This window comes from Prunus persica, chromosome G4 (genome assembly GCF_000346465.2).
Source record: "Prunus persica cultivar Lovell chromosome G4, Prunus_persica_NCBIv2, whole genome shotgun sequence".
Classification (NCBI taxonomy): domain Eukaryota; kingdom Viridiplantae; phylum Streptophyta; class Magnoliopsida; order Rosales; family Rosaceae; genus Prunus; species Prunus persica.
Genome location: NC_034012.1, coordinates 9770458 through 9794309, shown reverse-complemented (window position 1 = coordinate 9794309; position 23852 = coordinate 9770458). Strand labels below are relative to the sequence as shown.

The window sequence follows — 23852 nt, the reverse complement described above, 5'->3', positions numbered from 1 at the left end:
TGCATTAGGACCTCGAAGCACATCTCTTTCTTTTTTTTGGGTCGAAATCTGATGCCATTGAACAATCCAAACGGGAAGGAGCAAAACAGAACAAAAGCAAAGGAATACAAACGGAGTTGGATCAAAAAATAGCTAGGATTCAAGGTACGAAGCATAGCAAAAGCTGAAATTTTCCAAGTCTATTTTCTTTTTCCTCTCAAAACAGTATATCGACAGAAAGGAAATGAAAATTGTTGGCGCTTTTTCCCATCCTTCGTTCCTTTTAGCAACCACGAGGGCCAACTTTGCTCTGATGAACAAAGAGGAATTATTATATCAACACCAATGCCCCGATCAAATGGTGTATCTTCGCTTGCAAAAGGGACTTCTTTAATTTTTGGACAAAACTGAAAGTTGAATCAGCTTGCTAAGAGAAGTCAGGCCTGATCGAGGCCCTGTTTGTCAACTTCTTCGTAGTGTTGATCCCTTTTGTTGCGCAGGCGTGCCACTATTGAGGATATAACCAGCTCAATAGATCTGGTGTGGATATGAATGACTGATGCTGATGGAGTTTGCACCTCATTTCTAGACTTCTCATCAAGCCATTGTGCTCCATGGGGGTACTGGCCTGGATAGATTCTTTTATATGTCTCAATTAAGAGGACTTCAATATTCTTTTCTTCGTGAATATCACCTTGACAAGTGTGAGCAGCACCTGAACGGGCAACAGAGCAAGATTAAGTTCGTGGTCAACAAAAAACCCTACCTGGGTTTTATTAACCTACTTCAATACTTTCTTGTTTTTAACTAGATCAATAGTCAGTTCAGGCCCACTGGTGCAGTTTCGGGCCCAACTAAACTTGGTATCCTTTTCTTTTACTATTCCTTTCGGGTCCCCATACCCTTTCGGGCTCGAATGCTAATCTTCCTGGATTGTTTGAAGGGTAAAAAGAGCGGGAGTCTGATTTTATGTATTATAATAATCCATGATTCGTTCCTCAGATAATCAAGTGAATCTCATCTATATATATATTCTTCTGCAATTTATGTTTACTTTGGATTTTAAACTAAATAACAAAAGATTCTTTAATTAATCCACCAACTATCCTCAAATTCGAATTACAGAGTAAAGGAAGAGGTATTGGAGATTTCTCAATCCAACCCAAACGATTACAAGAATTGAAATAAGAAGACGTTTTAAAAGAAAATTCATACCATGGATATGGTAGAGCTATGAGAGATAAGCGCAAGAGTTGTCGACTGGTTATGACAGGACCCGTCCCAAATTCCTCGAAACCCGAGACAAATCCTATAGAATTCCCGACATCATTAATATTTTTTTTTTTAATGATTTGACGGATTATTGGATGAAACGTTATTTATTTAGACGATAGGGGAAGAATTGATAATAAATTTTAATTTGAGCCTTTAATTCGCTTAAAAAAAAGGTCATAAGGTAAATTGATAATTAAGTACAAGTTCAGGAGGCATTTCGGCAGTTTACCCTAAAAGATATTCCCACTAATGCCACTAGGAGTGGACTTGACCTACTTAATTTAAAGTCCACAAGGCCAAGTACTCAAAGTAGGAAATTAGCAAACAACCATAACCATACAATACAAATTCTTGAAACCCCTTCTATACGTTGAAGAGAGATTTCCATGCTGGTCGAGTTATAAGCTGTATAGGATGTGTCATGATTTTTTTAACAGTAATAAAAAATCTCATGGATGTAGTTAATGCGTTTTCAGATGTGGATGCAAACGTTGTTTGACGTGTTTTCCCTCATTGGTGTTTTCTTTCAATATGATGACAATTTTTCGTGGAATTTGGAAGATACATGGTGCGATTTTTCTTGCCTGATAGATATGGCCTGAGAGTGACAGTGTCAGTCAAGCCTGATCCAACATTATACATTGACGTCCTATTCATGTTCAAAGTTGTTTTCTTGTTGATGATTCTTCTAAGAAAATTCAAAATTGGTGGATAGTCATTCTTTCCAAGTTGTTTGCCCCACAAGAAGGCAACTACTATAATATCTTGGTAGAGCAATAATGTTCAACCCTCTGAGTGGGCACAAGTTAACAACTACTTGCTGAATATATTGATAGCAATCAAATGAGCCCCAACCAGGAACTAGTGAATTGTGTTGAGTTGTGAAGAATGATTCTGGGAGGTGGGTGTTTGGATGTTGGCATGCGGATGTTGCATTTGTAGTGGAAGATAGCAATTCTGTAATTTCGAGCAAGCCGCAAGCTAAAAGGCAGTTCTGAGAAAGCTGCATCTAATTTTTTGATTTTCTTATAGGTAGCTTGAAAGCGATGCAGTTATAAAGGATTCTGAAAGCAACGCATTAGTATTTTCATTGCTCCTCTGACATTGGTTAATCTATTGCCACCAATTGAGAGGGAGGACAAGTATTTCAATGAAAGAATCTGAGGTTGTATTTGCCCCCCTAGATGACTTGAAGTCAATTGAATTGCTTTCAGGGACCTACATGAGTAAATGCTTATTGGAAACGTACCAGTAAAGTTATTGACTAAGTCTGGAAAAATCAAGCATGCAGATATCACCTTCCAAGTTGTTGGATTGGATCCCAAGTGTAGTTCTACAAGGTTTGTGAAATTCATCAAAGATGAGGGCAAAGAACCTTGTAAATTGTTGAAATCAAGGGTCACAAATTTCAACTTGGAGAGCTTCCCAAAAATAATCAGTGAGAAATCACAGCAAAAAACACTAAAAAGATGCCCATCGGATGAATATTTTTCACTAACCTTGCTTGAGAGTGACATGGCCTGAGATATATGGGCATGTCTGCCACTAATCTTGCTTCTAAATAATCGCTCTTAATTTGGGTTTGATTGGGATGTGAAATTTGATGAGTTGGTGATGAACTGAAATGGGTTCTGATCACTCGTTCTTGTCTTTAAGTTACTAAAGCAAGCTGCAAGCAGAAGCGTTCAGACTCAGACGGAATAATTTCCTTGTATAATTGCTTTGTGGGTTTTGTTTGTATTGTTGAATGGGATGAATGAACTAATGATGAAGTGAATTGGGTTGTATTCACCATTGTTCCTGTATTTAAGTTACTAAGCCAAGCACAAGCACCGAGAGAAAAAATTATACACATAATTGCTTTTTGGGTTTTGTTTAGATTGTTCAATTGATTAGGAATCGATGAAAAATAAGATAGCATTGCTCTATCATGGTGGTTTCATTAAACAGTCTTCTGCTTTCTGCAAATATGTGCACTACATGACATGACATGACATAACTAGTACCAAGTAGCAAAGCAAAGATACGATTAATCCAATCAGAGACGACCCTGAAAGTGTAATCATATTCAGATAAAAAGGCAACCAGGTTCGCACCCAGCAATAAGCCAAACAAAATATCATTCCAGAACGGTGACATAAAAAACCTACAGCACATCTAGAGCAGCCTCCTTGCTTATCTACAGCATGCCTACAAGACTCATCGTGACGTAGCCTCAAGCTCAGTAACAGTTTGCACCGGGGATGCCTCCATCATCCCTGCCTGGCATTTAGTTATCTTGGAATTGCCCAGGACCCCCCCATCCTGCATTAGGCGGTAGGGACACTCCTCCCATGTTATTTGGTGGCACCCCTCTCATGTTGTTTGGCGGTACACCTCCCATGTTGTTAGGGGGCATCTGATTGTAGTTAGGTGGTGGTGGCGGCATCTGATTATAATTATGAGGTATCTGATTGCTATTGTTGTTGGGCTGCCCACCACTCCAGTTGTTTGGCTGCTGCACATTACTGTAGTTTGGACCCATGTTGTTGTGGGGAGGCATTGGACCCGCGTTGGGGGGCGGGGGCCCCATATTGTTGGGAGTCCTCATGTTGTTGGCAGGTCCAGGCATGTTAGGCCCAGGATTTTGCCCAGCTTGATTAGGCATAGGAGGCTGACCCCTATTCTGAAAATCTCGGTTCTGCATATTTTCCCTCCTCCTATCAAAGTTCCTTGATCTGTCATAATTTCGAGGTCTGTCATTGCGTCTGTTTCTCTTGTTTGCTCGGCTATTGTTTCTTATCCATTCCTCATGGTACTTGGGATCATATGGTACTGCTTCACCATTAATAAAAGGTTCTCCTGCCAAAACAAAAAAATAACAAGAAAGCAGACAATCATGTATAAATGGATACTTGATTGCCGAAAAACTAATTGAAAACAAACGAATAGACAGGTAGACAATGTACAACAGAATGGCAGATTAAGATTACTATAATATCAGTATTAAAAAGGCAAATACTATAATACCCAGCATTCAAAAAGCAGTTATGCGAACTTCCAAGGCTAACATTGACTGCCTAAGAGGAAAATTTTCATCATCAAATTCTAGAGACCAAAACTGTCTATTTTTCTTTTGTTAACTGGGGTGGGGTGGGCAATGCACGCCAGAAGCAACTACACGGAATTAGAAATAAAAACCAGAGATAAGAAGATTGTATTATCCTCCAGTTAAACTAAATTCCTTTCAGCTCTCGAGATACCAGGTTAAACACAAAGTTTTACACAGTGATCACCCAATTTCTTTGGACCTGATGTTTCTCAGTCTACAAGCTATAGGTCATCATGGACAATCTTGTTACTTCATTTTGACATCTCTATAATATCTTGACATATGTCACACACAACTAACTAAGCACTAATATTTTGTAATAATAAAGGAAATTTGAACATCCATCCAGGGTTTTGATTCACACGTGTGTCAGACAAGTTTGCTTTAAAAGAGTCATCTGATACTAAATCAGATAACAGCATAATAGTTTACTGCTATTCGTTCTACATAAGCTTCATTTTCTTCCCCAAATAACAACTCCAGGCTTGACTGGGAGTGTAGGCCTTCACAAGCACGCTAGATAATCTGAAGCAATCCAATAGTGACACCTAAATTCTAGATATAACATCTACAGGCTAATGTTTAATATCACAACCACGTGATTACTGCATGCTTCTGCTTGGTTATTGATAGTCTATTTATATCATATGGTCTTTCGACAAGGTTATATAGTAATGAAGGAACACGCATATCCCTATAAATAACTAACTAGAGATTCATCGGAAATATCTAAAACCACTCATACAAATGTCTAAACAAAACAATAAAAACCCAATTGTGTATTTCCATACTTGATCAGAAATTTCACTGACGAAAACCTCAAATAATCCAAACAACAGACTGCAAACACATCAAATTCCTATCAACCAATATCAAATTAAAATGTTGAAGAAACACACAGGTCACCAATTCAAGGACAAACTAAATCAATTAACACATAATAGCAGCACAGGGGAGCTAAGCAATCATACTAGTATAGGCTGTTCCACCCGATCTTCATGCTGATTATGGTGAAAGGCTAACAAAACCAGGACTGCAATCGAGAAGAGTCCAAAAGGAGCCCAGATTCAATACAAAAACCTCCTTTGAAACAGGCGCCAATACTCGGCTCGCGACAATGATGATCTCCTATATGTGCTTCTCGCTCACCATGCAACGTCGCTTTGAAGAGCGCCACCTGAAGGTTCGGCGCTAGGTTGATCGCTATGGTTGCAATGCCGATGCTCATCTAGTCCTTGCCGATCGCTAATTTTAGTATCACAGTGGAAACAAAATATCAGAAAATGGCAAAAATGTAAATGTAACTCTTATATTAATCATGCTTTTAGCACATGGGCTTACAAATTGGTCTTTAACAAAATAAAATTTAAAACTCATCCACCTTATCTAAAACAAAAATAGGTAATGTAGCACATGCTAATTACTAAACACTAATTTTTCTTTTTTCTTTTCACATACCTATTTTTGTACTGCTATTCTTTTCAGATATGATTATGCTCAATCAATGACCTTTATTGATATAGGTCGACAAAAGAATGTACCTAGGCAAAAACAAACATGAAAGCTTCAGCTCCAAAAGTCCATCAAGGCTTTCAAATGAAAAACTGCATCCAGCCATCTAGCCGCAACAGAGAACTATATGTACCCAACAGACTGTCAGACTCAAACAATCACTATTGACAGAACTATCTCAAAGCAGTTATAGACATTCCCCTAATTTTTACAAACTCCGTTATCATGAAACTCATTTTGACATGTTTATTTAGAAACTGAGTGAAAACTTTGAAGAAAACTAGCATTACATATCACCTGCATTATGTGAGGGTTGCAGAACTCAGTGAAGTGATTGCCTCATGGTTTTGGCTACATTATGTGAAGTTAGAAGTTAGAACCTCCAATTGATTATGCATAAGCATCCGAGGATAGTTGAAAGCGAGCATGCTGCAAAATCCATGACATAACAGTAGAAAACTACTGACTCTCACCGCCCTACAAATCACATACATATCGCCTATTGTCATACTGGCACTAAGTTCCAATTTCATTAATAACTTAAAAAACATGCTTGTTTATATACTTGAAGATGGTTTAATGTAGCATCTGCACAAATACAAGGTCCATTAACATATAATTACAATCTTCAAGTGTAGGTTGTTCTGATAACCAACAAATAAAATAGTGCAATGCATGACTATCCAAAGTGAACAAATAGAAGCATGCATTCTATTGTATTTCTATGGGGAACCCCAAGCCATCTTATGCCAAAGCATCTTAAATAAAGACTGCCTGAACTCTTACCTAGCATTATTCACATATGACAAATTCGCCTCGATTTGGATTAGAATCCACAGCTTCAATAGACATACATATTCTAAGATGAGAAAGCTCTTCGGTACTCACAATAGAAACCCCCACTGCGTGCGCGCACATACACACACACACCAATAATCTCACCTTCTTACTCAATATCAACAATCTCACCTTCTTACTCAATATCAATAATCTCGCTATTTGAGTCATCCTCAAGAATGTTGTATACTGCCCGAATCAAACTATAAACTAGAGAGAAAATGTCACAAAAGAAGCACAAATGTATACAAAATGGAAATCTAGACAATCCCCATTACCATTCAAATTTGTACGCGGAATACTCAGATTAGCAATTTGATCAAACTCAAAATGAAGCCAAAGAAATTTGCACACATAGGTATTTCGAATATTCAAACAGATTGAAAGGCATGAATTTTTGCACCATTTTCCACATCATTTAACAACCAAACTACCAAAGCTCAGTCTAACACGAGTTCAGCTGGAGCAGCACTTACAAACTCAAAATGAAGCCAAAGATCAAGCTTACTTGCCAAATTCTATGACAAAATTTGAAAATTTGCCTTAAACCTGGAGATCACTCAAGGGCATTTGCGGCATTTTCAGGGAGCTGTTGTTGCTGCTGCAGCTGTTGTAAAATTGACTTGCGCTGAAGCTCACGCCATTTGTTGATTCCAACAGTGCAAATAACTACCCAGAATTTAAAATCAGCCAACCATTTAAAAAGGGAGAAGAAGAAGACTTAAAATTGAAATGAAAATTCATGACTTACAGCCAGCGCCGACAAAATAAAGCAGACGGAGGAGCTTTGGCCGCTGGGGTGCCCGCTAATTCTTCTCCACTCATTGCTCTTCTCTTCTTCCTTTTACAGACTCTTCTGTGTGAGAAGTAGAGAACTGGAGAAAGACGACGACGACCCGTTTTAGTCCGAAACTGAAATGGGTTGGATCATATCGAACTCGGGTGTTTACTTTCATATTCCAAATGTTGGGTCCAGTTTTGGCCCAAGATGGCAGAAAAAACTTCTCTTTTGAGACTTTGAATTAGAATTTGCAGAGAATTGGAGACTCTGATTCCATATCTTGGCTTTAACATATTCATCCAATGCGCCTTGTGCATCTTTTTGGTGTTTTTTGCTATGATTTCTCACTGATTATTTTTGGGAATTTGAAATTTGTGACCCTTGATTTCTTAATACATGAAAGTTATTTTATCTAGTCTAATATGAATTAATAGAAAAGATTTTTATAACATGAATAGGGCATCAACGCATGGCTTGACTGTTATCAATTTCAACATTTTGCTCTTCACAACTCAATGCTATGTTATTTTTTATGGAGTTAATGAATATGGACAAAGTGAGACGGAGAATTGAGTTTCAGAGGGTAGAGTGTGACAAATTGAGTTTTAGATGGCAAAGTGAGATTCAAATTGAATTTCAAGGGCCATATCAATAATTAATCCCTTTAAATTTTATATTGTGCCATTTGTGTAGAAAGGACTTCTTTGTGAACGATTGCTGCTTGTCAATGATACGTGATTTTTTTTTTTTTTATGTAGTTGCCTTCATGTGGGGCAAACAACTTGGAAAGAATGACTATCTTCCAATTTCCTTAGAAAAGTTTAAAACAAGAAAACAACTTGGAACTTGGACTTTGATTGACATGGAAGATGCGCTGGTATCGCATATCAGCTGCCTTAAAAATCAAAAAAGAAAATTCAGTATAAGAAGATCTTCGCTTGAGGACGAAGGTCAATGCAGACTTTAAAATACACAAGGTCATTGCTTTGGTTTCATTTGTGGAAATCTCTCTTCGACGTACAGAGGGGTTTGGATAATTTGTGTTGTGTGGTTATGGCAGCTTATAAACCTGTCATTTTGTGCAACAGTGGGGGCTCTAGAGACAGTTAAGAACGGTGAAACATGATTTCTTTGTGATTGGGTATGGCTAAACTTATCCAAGACCAGCAGATTGCGCAGAGAATGGGCATAGAAGCGCGACGGCATGTGACAGATTCATTCTCTACAAAAAAAGTTGGTCAGCATTTGAACATATCAATACCTTGTTGACGTTGCTTGGAGGAAAGAAGACTGAAGACTGCATGACCTTGCAGCATAAGTTGTTCAATTGAATCAACTCAGAGACTGATATATTAATTTGTTGGGTTTAATATATCCATCAATTTTCTGAGTGTGTGGCTATTGGTGAAGGGATTTCTAGATTAGTTATGTTTTATGCCTTTCGTCTTTTGGTCCTGTGTAGTTAACAGATGCTAGTGACTTGTGAATGAAGAGAGAGAAGATTTGCTACAAAGGTTCTGCTTCTCCTGCAGTTTAACATCAATAAGGACGCCAATGTAATGTTGGATACAGAAAGCTCTTTCACTTTCATAGAAGGTTATTTAGCTTAAGAGGGCAAAGAAAGAATATTTTAGAACATTGGAAATACAAGGGCAATGCTCAAGTAAGAACTGTATATAAACTGAGTATTAAAATCTTGCACTGGTTTAATAACGACCGCTCCAAATGCAAGGGGCTGGGTGGTGCTGCATCATCTATGTTGAATCCAAGTTGAAGCTATACAGAGCGGAGACCGCTTTTTTGCTTGCCACATTACCAATTTAACAGATGATGTAAAATTTCATTAAACCTTAGTATTAATTACATCTTGAATTTTTTTGACAAAAGAGCGATAGTATTTTATTAATAAGATATTAAAAAAAAAAAACAAATACAAAGCAACTAAGGTGCCAAATATGAATACAACTTCTCCAGTGACCAAACGCGACAAGAAGTTGAATTGATTTGGAGAGAATACGCACAACCCAAAAAATGCTTAAAATCCCTGAATCACCAACAAGAAATACATGTTTACCTATAAAGTTCTTGGTGTGAGATACAATCAAGATCTCACTGGATATTTTCCTGAATTTAATCAAAGTAGTCCCCTCATATCTCTGAGAGTTGCTTCTACTAGGTTTTTTGGGAACAATACCTTCATCAATTGAAAAGCTTAATTCATTGCAAGAGTTGGATGTGGCTAATTGCAATTTTTCAGAATCTTTTGGGTCCATCTGCACTTGGTAATCTTAGACAGCTCACTTATCTAGACGTCTCAACAAACAGATTTGGAAGTCCAATTCCATCTTAGCTAGGTAACTTTAGCGAACTAGTTTACCTAGATTTTTCTTTTAATCATTTGAGTGGTTCAATTCCAGCCTCATTTTCCAATCTCATCAATCTTGAGATCCTTTATCTACATTCAAATAACCTGAGTGGTGTAGTGGAATTTCAAATGTTTGAGAAGCAATAAAATCTGTACCAACTCCAATTGAGTTGGAACAATTTTGAATTTGTTACTGAATCCAATATGATGAATGCAACTGTTCGACAGTTCACTATTCTGGGTTTGAGTTCATGCAATTTAAAAGAGTTCCCATATTTCCTAAGAAATCAGACAAAGTTGGAGCGGTTGGATATGGCAAGAAACCAAATACATGGCGAAGTACCAAACTGGATGTGGAACATAAGCAAGGAAACTCTGGTACTCCTGGACATTTCTGGAAACTTATTTTCGGGAGAACTTCCAGCTGCCATACCCTGGGTTAACCTAAATGGGCTGTGATCACTTGTTCTTAAGTTACTAAAGCAAGCTGCAAGCAGAAGGAGGGGGGGTGTATCCAATTATAACTTTTAATGACTTTTAATGACTTTAAAAGTCTAGGTATTCAATTGTGACTTTTAAATAGTCTTTAAAAGTTTAGTTGTATTCAATTGTGAGTTTTAAAGAGTATTTAAAAGTTTTGAGGTATCCAAAATATTAATGACTTTTAAAAACTTTGTTAAATAAATGACTTTTCAATACTTTTAAAGGTAATTCTTACTACCAAAAGTCTTGCTAATTTACACCAGACTTTATGAAAATATTGGGAAGTTGAGAAGATAGAACCAAAACATCTCCAAACGTCTCCAATTCTTTCTTCCCTTGTTATATCAAGCATCAAGCAGATAGATCTTTTTTCTTCATGGTTAGGGCTCCACTTTGGTATCCCATTGTCATCCACTTCCTTCAGGTTAGTAAAAAAATATTGAATATTTTTCTTCTCTTCTCATCCACACGTTTACTTTCCCTCTATTGATGAATATTTCTTCTATTAGTAAAAAAAGCTGTGTTTGCATATAAATATTTTATTATATTGATTGTCTCATATGCTATGTTTGCATACAATATTTTATTATATAATTTGTTGCCCCTAAACCCATTAATTTATTCTTTAGGTACTGTTTTTTTACCCATAATTCGTTAGGTGGATAATTTTTTCATATAATATTTACATCCCACATATTAGGTTAGGAGAATTGCTGGAATATAGACTCTTTTGTAATCTAACCATTTATGTTGATTTGTGAGTGTTTATGAAATATTATTGATGACTGAGTAATATTTATTTATTTTGATAAGAATATGTTACTTGTCTATGTGATTAGATTTGATAAATAAAAATTTAAAAGGTGCATTGGATGCAGTTTACCAATAAGCTATTATGAAAATATACACAATTAATAAGGAGTTGTACGTGTGATATAGTAATTATCAATGGAAGAATCACAACGAGGAAATGACAAAGGAAAGAGCAAAGTTAGTGGAGGTTATAAATTGTGGACATTGGAAGAGAGCAATGAGTTGCTACAGCTCATGGTTGATGCCGCCAATCGTGGATGGCGTGATAGTAATGGAATGCTAAGTAAGCAAACAGTTGAGAAAAAGATACTCCCTGCTCTTAATGCAAAACTTGGATGTGAAAGGAATCATTCACAATACTTAAGCCGATTGAAATGGTTTAAGCAACGATATAATATTTTTTCTGAGCTTATGCGTCATAGCTCTGGGTTTGGGTGGGATCCAATCACAAAGAAGTTCACTGCTAGTGATGAAGTGTGGAAAGATTATATTAAGGTGAGCTTCTATTTTCGAAAATATATTATATGATAATTTATTATTTTGTATGTGTATGCATTAATTGTTTTTTTTTCCCTTTGTTAGTCCCACCCGGCCCATGTCAACTTTCAGACAGACACTTTTGCTGACTATGAACTTCTGAGAATTGCAATTGGGAATGGAACTGCCATTGGAAGAAACTCAATTGCATTGGGAGATGATACGGATGCAAGAACATTAGGAGTGGAAGAAAGTAGACGTCTGGGAATAGATGACTTGAGTTATGACGATGATAATCATGCATTCATACCAAATGAAGTTGAAGCTGCAACATTCCAAGATCTATCACCCAAACAACCTAATTCATATGTTCCCACTCAAGGCACGAATGTGGAGCTTCCCTTGGAAAGCAATGGTCAGACAAAAAGAAATAGAACTGAGTATGAGGGGAACACTAGCTCTTTTGAGACCAACACTCGAGCCGATGTTCTAGAAAGAGTTTCTCTTAGCATTGATTCAATTGCCACAGATTTTCGGGGAATCCATAGCCTTATGGAAAAAAAGGAAAAAGAGAGTGGTTGTTGGGATGCTATCATGGAAATCCCAAACTTAGATAGTCAGGTTCGTTACAAAGTTGTTGAGTTGCTTAATACTAAAGCAAAAAAAGATATGTTCTGGAAAATGTCACCTCAGGAGCGCAAAGATTGGATAATGTATAAGTTGTCAGAATGAATGAGGTTATGTGGGAGACGATAGACTTTGGTTATTTTGGAGTATGCTTAAGCACAACTTGTCTGAATTTTTGGAGTTTGTTTATGGCTTCATATTTGTGGAATTTTGTCAAATTTTCTATTAGGAACATATTTAAAGTTTTAAAGTTTGTTTCATATGCATCAAATATGATATCTTTGAGCAGTTGGTGCTTTTCAATTCCAATTATAATATTTAGAAAAAATATCTGACTATAAAGTTAATGGTTTTCTCGTGTCATAAATTGCATGCATGATACCTTACATATTAATTCCATTTTAGAAATGTTGTTTCCCATGCAATTTCAAGTGCATTCTTTACTAAACAGAGGCAACCACATTATATATTACATAATGTAATTGCTTCCAATTTTTATTTTAGGTGGTTCACATATGATGTCTCAATCGATCATGCATGGAGATAATAGAGTAGAGGAAGAGGAAATGGAGGGAGAAGAAATGGATGAAGAATTTTACGAAACCATCAAGCATTTACTAATGGCAATGGAAGCAGTGGTCCAAATGTTACATGAGCTTATGGTTATCATGCGTAGTGAGCATATTGAGCATCCATTAATTCGACGACCAATTACTACAAGTGGGTATGATTATATACATAAAATATTACATGAAGATCCTGAAGAATTTCGACAAGTCTATAGAATGTATCCAGATGTGTTTCGGAAATTATGCACTATCATCAGAGACAAAACACTCCTACAAAATACAAGATTTATTTGTGTTGAAGAAATGCTTGCTACATTTTTACTCACTGTAGGTCAAAATTCTCGATATTGTCTTACCCGAAAGACATTTGATCGATCACATTTTGCTACTAGCAAAAACTTCAACAAAGTCTTGAAGGCATTGAACACGCTAGCACCAGAAATGTTGGCTAAACCTCGATCTGCAGTGCCAGCTAAGATAAGAGAAAGTACACGATTTTACCCCTCCTTTAAGGTAATGGAATTTATTATTATAAGTATTATTGTTATTATTCCAACAAAAACTATGTTTTACTTATAATTTCTTATTAATTCATTTCAGGATTGCATTGGAGCTATTGATGGTACACATATTCCAGCCATGGTGAAGGGACGTGATGTAAGCAACTACTGCAATCGTCATGGAAAGATATCACAAAATGTATTAGCAGCATGTAACTTTGATTTGGAGTTCATATACGTGCTCAGTGGATGGGAAGGTTCAGCTCATGATTCAAAAGTATTAAATGATGCTTTATCAAGGAGGAATGGACTCAAGGTACCACAAGGTACACTCTTATCTCTTCGTTTTATTATTATCATTCATTATACCATGCTTTGCATACAAATTTTATATATATTTTATGATTAGGTAAATATTTCTTTGTGGATTGTGGATTTCCAAATCGACGTCAATTTTTAGCTCCATTTCGAGGTGTACGATATCATCTACAAGATTTTGCTGGTCAAGGTCGTGACCCCGAAAACGCAACTGAGTTGTTCAATCTTCGTCATGCTTCCTTGAGGAATGTAATTGAGAGGATATTTGGGATATTTAAATCAAGATTCACAATTTTCAAGTCAGCACCTCCCTTCCCATATAGGACTCAAGCAGAGCTTGTGTTAGCTTGTGCAGGACTACATAATTTTCTTCGTAGGGAATGTCGTTCTGATGAATTTCCTATTGAACTAGAGAATGAGTCTTCATCATCTTCACCATTACCAGGGAATGAAGGAGATAATGTGGAACAAGTTTTTGAAACTCAAGAACAACAACGAGAGAATGCTAATGAATGGAGAGTTGGTATAGCTTCTGACATGTGGAGAAATGCCATGCAAGATAATAACGGAACTCAACGGTAATGAGCATTGGAATTTTCAAAAGGAATTTGTATTATGGTTTATTCACTGTCATTGAAATGAATCACGGCTAAGCTTTTTTGTAAACTGAATCATGGCTAGTTGAGCGCCAATTATTTCCTTATGGTACATTTTCAAATGTACTTTGTCATTTTTATCATTTTCTAATGTTAAGGAGAACTATTCTTTGCTTTTATGTAATTGTATCCAATTGTTTTTTTCCCTAATTTTTTGTTCAATGTATGCCGACTAATTCAATCAACATAAAAGATAAATGCTATTTGTAAAATAAATATAAAAATAAGTATTTAAAAGTCTATAAAACTCTATGACAAAAGTATATGAAAGTTTGTCACTTAACTTTATAAAGTATGTAAAAGTCATTAAGAATTTGTCAACTCTAGAAAAGTCATTTACTCAAAAAAAAGTCTTTAAAAGTTAGAATTGGATACACCATTTTCGGGAGAACTTCCAGCTGTCATACCCTGGGTTAACCTAAATGGGCTGTGATCACTTGTTCTTAAGTTACTAAAGCAAGCTGCAAGCAGAAGTACGGAGACAGAGAGAGAGAATAATTTCTTCGTATAATTGCTTTGTGGGTTTTGTTTGTATTGTTGAATGGGATGAATGAACTGACGATGAAGTGAATTGGATTGTATTCACCATTCTTCCTGTATTTAAGTTACTAAGCCAAGCACAAGCTCAGGCACTGACAGAAAAAAATTATACATATAATTGATTTTTGGGTTTTGTTTAGATTTTTCAATTGATTAGGAGGATGACTAATCGATGAAAAATAAGAGCGCATTGCCCTATCATAGTGGTTTCATTAAACAGTCTTCTGCTTTCTGCAAATATGTGCACTACATGACATGACATGACATGACCTGACCAGTACCAAGTAGCAAAGCAAAGATACGATTAATCCAATCAGATTCGACCCTGAAAGTGTAATCATATTCAGATAAAAAGGCAACCAGGTTCGCACCCAGCAATAAGTCAAACAAAATATCATTCCAGACCGGTGACATGAAAAACCTACAGCCCATCTCGAGCAGCCTCCTTGCTTATCTACAGCATGCCTACAAGACTCATGGTGACGTAGCCTCAAGCTCAGTAACGGTTTGTACCGGGGATGCCTCCATCGTCCCTGCCTGGTGTGTAGTTATCTTGGTATTGCCCAGGACTCCCCCATCCTGCATTAGGCGGTGGACCTCCCATGTTATTTGGTGGTGGGGGCACTCCTCCCATGTTGTTTGGTGGCATCCCTCTCATGTTGTTTGGTGGCACACCTCCCATGTTGTTGGGGGGCATCTGATTGTAGTTAGGCGGTGGCGGCGGCATCTGATTATAATTATGAGGCATCTGATTGCTATTGTTGTTGGGCTGGCCACCACTCCAGTTGTTTGGCTGCTGCACATTACTGTAGTTTGGACCCATGTTGTGGGGAGGCATTGGACCCGTGTTGGGGGGCGGGGGGCCCATATTGTTGGGAGTCCTCATGTTGTTGGCAGGTCCAGGCATGTTAGGCCCAGGATTTTGCCCAGCTTGATTAGGCATAGGAGGCTGACCCCTGTTCTGAAAATCTCGGTTCTGCATATTTTCCCTCCTCCTATCAAAGTTCCTTGATCTGTCATAATTTCGAGGTCTGTCATTGCGTCTGTTTCTCTCGTTTGCTCGGCTATTGTTTCTTATCCATTCCTCATGGTACTTGGGATCATATGGTACTGCTTCACCATTAATAAAAGGTTCGCCTGCCAAAACAAAAAAATAACAAGAAAGCAGACAATCATGTACAAATGAATACTTTATTGCCGAAAAACTAATTCAAAACAAATGAATAAACGGGTAGACAATGTACAACAGAATGGCAGTTTAAGATTACTATAATATCAGTATTAAAAAGACAATTACTATCATACACAGCATTCAAAAAGCAATTATGCGAACTTCGAGGGCTAACATTGACTGCCTAAGAGGAAAATTTTCATCATCGAATTCTAGAGACCAAAACTGTCTATTTTTCTTTTGTGAACTGGGGTGGGGAGGGCAATTCACCCCAGAAGCAACTACACAGAATTAGAAATAAAAACCAAACAGGCTTTAGAGACCTGACCCAACTAAAAGATCCCCAAAATAGCAGAGGCCTAAGTCCAAATCATAACTGCAGTTAGCTAATTAGTCCCACAATATCATTTCCCAGGAAAAAAAAAGTAGAAAAAGAATTAAAACCATGGCAATGACTGCCCCAACAGATTAGGCAATCATAGTTATAAGTTTATAACTTAATTAATTCAAATGCTACAAACACTTCAACTTTTTCACTGCAATTGGAAGAAATGAGAATATTCTTACCTCCATAATCTTTGTTCTTAACATCCAAGTAAGAATCAGGAAGTACCCACCGGACTTTAGGCAATTCTGGAATAATTTGGGGGAAAAAAAAGTTCAAAACAGAAATGAGAACCCGGACACACAAAAAAAAAAAAAACAACCAAAAGCCCAAGCAATAGAAGCAGAAGTACCTTTGATTTTGTACGAAGTCTCTTCAGACACAAGTGCCCCAAATGCATAATAGCACCTAGTTGAAACTGAGTAGATCTTCATCCTTGCTTCTTCCTCACTGTAGTTGAGACACAAACAAATGCATCAATCAATTAATACAAGCAATGTGAACTACATTACAGAGTGATCATATCTTTTATACCGTAGTTGGTTACGTGTGGTAGTTAGTACAAAATATAAATTTCAGGCAACATTAATAATTGATGTATATGATACCATTGCAGGTACTTGTTGAAACGTCGAAGATATCAATCTATCTAAAATTTAGTATGTAAAAGTGATCAAAACCATGCTATATACATCAGATCATTATGCCCATGATATAGAGTTATTACAGGTCCGATTCTAAAGACTAAAGGCCCCAGAAGGAGTTGGGAGTTTTTTCTTTTCTGGAGAACTACCAACCACAATGCCAATCACCAAGATTTGTAATCCCATACTACGCAGCTAATATAGACGAACAATATAACTTTAGTGAAACATTTTTTTGAAAAGAAAGGATAATATATTGCCAAAGACAAGAAGGATACAAGAAAGAAACGTGGCTAAGAGAGCCATAGGGCCCTAGGACCAATGACAAAGAGCAATAGAAACTACCAAAAGCAAATCTATAGAAATCTGCAGAAAGCTAATCGACATAGACCTAAACTATGCCTTAGTGAAATGCTACACGAAGAAATTAAGTCAATAATACCTTTGCAAAAAAGAATGCTCTAATATAAATCAAATTTCTAGCACAACAAAGATAATTTGAGAAAACAAAATAGAATCAGATGATAGAAGGAACAGCCAAAAGTTTCACTATTCAACAGAAATCAACCTAACCCAAACATTACCCCCAATACAGAGTTAAGAAGTGATTATAAAATAAAAGTTATCTTCTTTAAATTAAAAGATATTGTTTACCACAAACACAGACATACATATGTATATTATCTGCTGGTAATTTCTAAAAAAACAAAAAATTGGCAGAAAATATATAAACTTCATTTCATTTCCGTCCCATCAATTTCTCATAATCCAAACAAACATTTAACAAATAAAAATGATCAATTAAAAAAAATTAAACAATCGCACTTACCTTCCGACGACCGCAGCTAGGGTCTTGATGTAGCTATCGATGATCTCATCCCTGGTGATATCACCCTCAGGCGGATCCATGACGACCAGCCAGTGCTCAAAGTCACACCCATCGAGGAGGATCGTCTCCTTGGGAGGCCGGTTCGACCAGTTAGGGTTTGGATCTCTAAGCGACGACGTCGTCGAGTTGGTCGAGAAGCACCCGACGGACGCAGGAGAGAGCTTACCGGCGGAGGCGACGAATCCAGCGAGGGGACGAAGGCGGTGGAACAGAGAGAGAGAAGAGCGAGATTGGGCGGTGGATAGGAAAGCAGCGGAGGTGGCCGTGGATAGAGAGCGAGAGAGGAAGGAGCTCATGGCTAGGGTTTTGGGAAGAGAGCGAGAGAAGAAATGGGTCGCCATGGTTGATCGCGAAAAGGATTGGGGCTCTGAGATAAACCCTAGAGCGAGAGTAGGAGATAAGGGTGTTAGGGTTTTTGCGGAGGTTTTATAATAGCAGTGTACTGAGGGACTGTGGTTCTTAAATACCTCTTCATTTTCAGCAGATCAGACGGCATTTGATTTTCGAAATGTCTCTTCTTATCATTTTATTTCTAATTTAATCAATTACTAATATAAAAAATATTTTATTTTGATGTAAATTGTTGTTTTTTACTGGCATATTGACTTGGCTCATTAAAATTGAGAAGGATCAAATGCAAAATATTATATTTGAATTTGATGGCTAATGTGGTAATTTGATATTTTGAAAAAAAAATTAATTCTACCCAAAATATAAAATATAATATTATTTTATTATATTTTTAAAAGCAAATGGGGCTTATAATGCATAAAGTTTTAAAGGATAGTAAATAATAGTGGGGTCTATGTCTAAAAAAATATTAAAATAATATTGGACATCAAGCTTTTCTTTTTTTTTTTTCTTTTTTTTTTTGTAAATATCACGAGGTGTCCCTACACCCGAAGGTGGGATTAATCCCCACTCGAGGTTCGGCTCGCCTCTAGCCACAAAGTGCTTCCAACGAGTTTCGAACCCCTGTCATTGAGGCACCAAGTAGCATTGATATGTTATTTTTGACATCTTTTACAGCCTTCAAATCCATGTAGGATTTGACTACTCGGTTGGAGCAATTTTAACCTTCAATTTTTGTCATTTCATGTCCATGTGGCAATTTAACATATCGATTGGAGATGCTCTAAGGAGCGAACTTTTTTCCTTTCTTAAATTAGTTCACTTAAGGTGTTTTTTTTTTCATCTGTTGTGGAATCTAATGTTGCATGATGGTTGAAATTTTATTATTTTTATTAGAAGAAAATAAAATGAATCTAAATTTACTTTCTTGATATATATCTTTTTATTTTTTATTTTTTTTAATTATAAGAAACATTGATGATTAGTGCTCTGCTAAGGCTTCCTGGTGGGAGAAAAGAGGCTGCACTGCATCTAAAGTGAGACAGCTGATGAAGGAGCTTTGGGCTGGAGCATGTTGCAGCTTCAAGAATTGGTTGAAAATCAAACAATGGCATTTCGGGTGGGGAAAGGCGCAGAGTTTCAATTGGAGTTGATTTAGTTCATGATCCAGCTGTGATTTTGATTGATTAACCAACTTCAGGGCTGGATTCTGCCTCAGCTTTCCATGTATCAAGGCAAGACTTGTTCTGACCATTCACCAACCTGGTTTTCGAATCCTAAATTATTCTGTTTTCCAATGGGACAGTCATGCATAATGGATCATTGCATCTTCTCCAACAAATGCTCACTTCTGCTGGCCATTGCATTCCCAACCATGTTAATCTGCTCAAACTCGCCATTGATGTTACCGGTAGCTTGGATGGTACACAAACTTCAGAAGCCTAGAACAGCCATCCTTTCCCTTTACAAGAAAGGCTTGTATGCTCTCACAATTTGGAAGAAAAGCTTCTAATCTACCCGAATTCTCGACTTGAGGAAGTTGTTATACTAGGAAAAAGATTTTGCAGCAACATATTTAGAACCAAGCAACTGTTTGTCACAAGAGTCATACAAGCCTTGGTAGCTGGGTTGGTACTAGGTACCCTTTTGAGTGTTTTATGATAAATGAGTGTGGAGGCGTGCAGGGAAGAAGGTGCATACAGATTGACAAAGATGGATGCAATCTATTTGGGGATGGATTCTTAAGACAAGAGGGTTATAGAGTGCTTTGTTTTCTCAGTCTCTGGGGCAGATGCTGCAGAAACAGAAACTAGCTAGATAGTTCTTATACAAGGATATACAATTGTTAATGTTATTTCTCCTTTAAACTCTTTTGTATATTCTTTTTAGGATGATCAATCAAACCAGACAATAACCAAAAAGAGATTCTGTCTGCCCTGATTGCTTCGGTCGTATATAGAATTGAAGGTCATAGCAGCAAATAAAGCAGTTATGTTTTCTGATGAAGATGATGTATTGATGAACCTCCCCGAGGCAGATACCGTGTAAGATGAAGGTCTTGCGTTGGCCTTCTCTCTATGGCCTTCTGTCTTGATCCATGAATTCAGAAAGCAGTCCTGGTTTGGATATATTCTCCTCATTCACATCTCTTTCACCTGTCAGCATCTCAACAACAGTAGACATGGATGGTCGGAGCTTGGGCATGTCATAAGGGCAGAGTAGGTCAATCTTTAGGAATCTGCCAGCCTCCTCAACGTTGAATATTCCATTCAATGCTGTATCTACTAACTCCACCAGCTGCCCCCTCTCATGGTGTTCCCATACCTGCAACACGAACTTTTATTTGATAAGTCTTCTCAAGATTCTAGCAGTAATTCTATCAAATTGCAAAATTATCAACCATGTCATAGCTAGTAGAGATCATTGCAAAATCATTAACCATTTCATATCAAATTACTATCTCTTGCCACGTTGCCATAGATGATTAAGAGTTTTTCTATTTAAACCGCTCACTTTTCTTTGTTCACCATAATACTTAAATCATTAAGCTCTTAAGTTTTTGTATAAAAAGACAAAAAAGGTCATCAACTTCAGAGGTTGATGAGTTTCTTGTTTGTTTTTTTTTAAATTTTGTTTTATGGGTAGTTTGAGAAGATAGTGGGTTTTCTTAGAAATTGTGAAATTTCGAATTACAAGTTTGGGTGAAAGAGAAGTGCAGGGTTTAAATAGAAAAACTCATGATCAATTCACTTATGTTTTATTTGTTTTAATTTTATTTTTTCAATTTTTTTTGAAATCTAATGTAACATTAGAGAGTTGAAATTTGTATAATTTTATTAGAAGAAAAAGAAAAGTTCCCTAAATTATTTTTCTTAATGGAATTTTCGCTGTCTTCCAATAAGCATGAGATAGATAGAAGTTAGCCAATAGTAGAAAGTGCACAAGCTTGATCTTCTTATGGTAGTTTGGCAAAGGCCCAGAAAACCAAAGTTGGCAACTCCATTGTTGTAATTGCCGAATTGGTCAAATTAGCAAATTTCCCACCAAACTGCCGAGCAACCAACACCAACCATACACAGTCAATAATCAGCTCACCTGAAAAAACTTCCCAAAGTAAATTATGCACTTTCTTTCTTTGGTTTTCTTGAGGCCCTCCTCCAACTCTCCAAACCCCATCAGAAGTTATGTTTGCCAACAAGAACATAGAAAAAAATAGAGCAACACCAAGTCAAATACATGTTATCTCAAACTACCCATGCATCACAAAAATATCAAAGCTGGCTTCTTCTCTGAGCTTAACTTGTGCAGCAACACCCAATTTGGTGTGTTAGCTCATCTCTTCCATTTCCTCACACAATCCCACAAAATATCCCATTTCTCTCTCCCTTTTCACTCTTCTGCTCCATGGAATTGCCGGTGACAATGCCGGTTTCTGGTGGCCAGATAACAACACCATACAGAATTGAAACAAGAAATCTGGGCTACAAATTATGTACCCAATTTGATGAAATGAAGTTTGTGTGTTGTGCTACTTCAAGGAGGGTTCCAAGTTTCATTTTGAAGGATGTAAACTGTGAAGCAAGGCCTGTAGAGATCACTGCAATTGCTGGTCCTAGTGGGGCTGGAAAAACCACACTGCTAGAGATTCTTGCTGGGAAGATATCTCCAAAGAAAGTTTGTGGTCAAGTGCTGGTTAATGATCAGCCTATGGACACCAAAAGTTTTCGGAGAATATCGGGATATGTCACACAAGATGATGCCCTATTCCCATTACTTACAGTTGAAGAAACACTCATGTTTAGTGCTCTGCTAAGGCTTCATGGTGGGAGAAAAGAGGCTGCATCTAAAGTGAGACAGCTGATGAAGGAGCTTGGGTTGGAGCATGTTGCAGCTTCAAGAATTGGTTGGGGATCCAACAATGGGATTTCAGGTGGGGAAAGGCGCAGAGTTTCAATTGGAGTTGATTTAGTTCATGATCCAGGTGTGATTTTGATTGATGAACCAACTTCAGGTCTGGATTCTGCCTCAGCTTTCCATGTAGTGTCCTTGCTCAAAACTATGGTTGTCAATCAAGGCAAGACTATTGTTCTGACCATTCACCAACCTGGTTTTCGAATCCTAGAGATATTCGACCGCATTATTCTGCTTTCCAATGGCACGGTCATGCATAATGGATCATTGCATCTTCTCCAACAAAGACTCAATTCTGCTGGCCATTGCCTCCCCAACCATGTCAATCTGCTCGAATTCGCCATTGATGTTATCGGCAGCTTGGATGGTACACCAACTTCAGAAGCCTTGAACATCCATCCTTTCCCTTTGCAAGAAAGGCATGTATGCTCTCACAATTTGGAAGGAAAGCTTCTAATCTACCCAAATTCTCGACTCGAGGAAGTTGTTATACTAGGACAAAGATTTTGCAGCAACATATTTAGAACCAAGCAACTGTTTGTCACACGAGTCATACAAGCCTTGGTAGCTGGGTTGGTACTTGGGACCATTTTCTTAAATGTTGGCAGGGAAAAAGGGAGCATTGCCTTACAAACCCAAACTGGATTTTTTGCCTTCAGCCTCACTTTCTTGCTATCTTCCACAACAGAAGGCTTACCAATTTTCTTACAAGAGAGAAGAATTCTAATGAGTGAGACTTCCAAAGGAGCTTATAGAGTTTCCTCCTATGTTATAGCAAACACCCTCATATTTCTTCCTTTTCTTTTCATGGTTGGTCTTCTATATTCCACTCCAGTGTACTGGTTGGTTGGATTAAGGAGGAACATTGATGGATTTCTCTACTTCTCTCTGGTGGTCTGGATGGTTCTTCTGATGTCCAATTCTGTTGTGGCTTGTTTCAGTGCTCTCGTGCCAAACTTCATCATGGGAACTTCATTGATTTCAGGGCTCATGGGATCTTTTTTTCTCTTTTCTGGGTACTTCATATCGAAGGATAGCATACCAAGTTACTGGATTTTCATGCACTACTCAAGTCTTTTCAAGTACCCTTTTGAGTGTTTTATAATAAATGAGTATGGAGGCGAGCAGGGAAGAAGGTGCATACAAATTGACAAAGATGGATGCAATCTATTTGGGGATGGATTCTTAAGACAACAGGGTTTAAGGGAGACACAAAAGTGGAGCAATTTAGCTGTGATGTTTGGTTTCATAATTGGTTATAGAGTGCTTTGTCTTCTCATTCTGTGGTACAGATGCTGCAGAAACAGAAACTAGCTAGATAGTTCTTATACAAGGATATACAATCGTTAATGTTATTTCTCCTTTTAATTCTTTTGTATATTCTTTTTAGGATGATCAAACTATTGTATCATGTACTGCTTACTCTGTTCCAAAACTGGGTTTGGTGCCTCAAATCCAAAACATCCTGATTCATAGAACGTTATTGGTGCCAGTTTGGATCGATTTTAAAATTTTGATTTTCGCATGCCTTCAAAATATCCTGATTCCTCATAATTTCGTACCATGCATCCGAATTCAAGCGGAATCAGATTAGACAGAATTCATCAAAGTTGTATGATCTTGATTCCATTTCAATGTTCATCAACAGTTCTATTATCCAGTGAAGAGAATAACCAT

At 37.3% G+C, this 23852-nt stretch overlaps 4 protein-coding genes across 5 annotated transcripts; 2 read left to right on the top strand and 2 right to left on the bottom strand.

Annotated features, from left to right (window-relative positions):
- LOC109948604 (multiple organellar RNA editing factor 8, chloroplastic/mitochondrial-like) lies at positions 3158 to 5963 on the bottom strand. The gene is made up of 3 exons (XM_020562257.1): positions 5887 to 5963; positions 5317 to 5339; positions 3158 to 4095 (listed from the first exon to the last, which is right to left on the bottom strand). Exons 1-3 carry the CDS (start codon positions 5961 to 5963, stop codon positions 3524 to 3526), a joined length of 672 nt encoding a protein of 223 aa, XP_020417846.1. The 3' UTR covers positions 3158 to 3523.
- Positions 11272 to 12488, top strand: LOC18780587 (uncharacterized protein At2g29880). The gene is made up of 2 exons (XM_020562256.1): positions 11272 to 11631; positions 11719 to 12488. Exons 1-2 carry the CDS (start codon positions 11272 to 11274, stop codon positions 12343 to 12345), a joined length of 987 nt encoding a protein of 328 aa, XP_020417845.1. The 3' UTR covers positions 12346 to 12488.
- LOC18779164 (multiple organellar RNA editing factor 8, chloroplastic/mitochondrial) lies at positions 14995 to 18393 on the bottom strand. Its single transcript, XM_007213789.2, has 4 exons — positions 17853 to 18393; positions 16732 to 16829; positions 16562 to 16627; positions 14995 to 15960 (listed from the first exon to the last, which is right to left on the bottom strand). The coding sequence occupies exons 1-4, from the start codon at positions 18251 to 18253 to the stop codon at positions 15320 to 15322; spliced, it is 1206 nt and encodes a 401-aa protein (XP_007213851.1). The 5' UTR covers positions 18254 to 18393; the 3' UTR covers positions 14995 to 15319.
- On the top strand, positions 21393 to 23831 carry LOC18778209 (ABC transporter G family member 10). 2 transcript variants are annotated; one of them, XM_020562959.1, is made up of 2 exons: positions 21559 to 22275; positions 22387 to 23831. In XM_020562959.1, exons 1-2 carry the CDS (start codon positions 21669 to 21671, stop codon positions 23487 to 23489), a joined length of 1710 nt encoding a protein of 569 aa, XP_020418548.1. In that variant the 5' UTR covers positions 21559 to 21668; the 3' UTR covers positions 23490 to 23831. The 2 variants fall into 2 exon arrangements, with proteins under 2 accessions (XP_007212414.1, XP_020418548.1); XM_007212352.2 differs by having other exon boundaries at positions 21393 to 23831.

Bases quoted from the DNA above. Each gene is read 5' to 3' on its own strand.
- LOC18778209 (XM_007212352.2), top strand. From the start codon at position 21,669: ATGGAATTGCCGGTGACAATGCCGGTTTCTGGTGGCCAGATAACAACA.
- LOC18780587 (XM_020562256.1), top strand. From the start codon at position 11,272: ATGGAAGAATCACAACGAGGAAATGACAAAGGAAAGAGCAAAGTTAGT. The intron at 11,632-11,718 runs GTGAGCTTCTAT...TCCCTTTGTTAG, and splicing joins TGTGGAAAGATTATATTAAG to TCCCACCCGGCCCATGTCAA.
- LOC109948604 (XM_020562257.1), bottom strand. From the start codon at position 5,963: ATGGCTGGATGCAGTTTTTCATTTGAAAGCCTTGATGGACTTTTGGAG. The intron at 5,340-5,886 runs GTACATTCTTTT...ATCAGCATGAAG, and splicing joins TCATGTTTGTTTTTGCCTAG to ATCGGGTGGAACAGCCTATA. The intron at 4,096-5,316 runs GTATGATTGCTT...TTGTTTTGGCAG, and splicing joins GGGTGGAACAGCCTATACTA to GAGAACCTTTTATTAATGGT.
- LOC18779164 (XM_007213789.2), bottom strand. From the start codon at position 18,253: ATGGCGACCCATTTCTTCTCTCGCTCTCTTCCCAAAACCCTAGCCATG. The intron at 16,830-17,852 runs GTAAGTGCGATT...TCTCAACTACAG, and splicing joins CTAGCTGCGGTCGTCGGAAG to TGAGGAAGAAGCAAGGATGA. The intron at 15,961-16,561 runs GTAAGAATATTC...TTGTTTTGGCAG, and splicing joins TAAGAACAAAGATTATGGAG to GCGAACCTTTTATTAATGGT.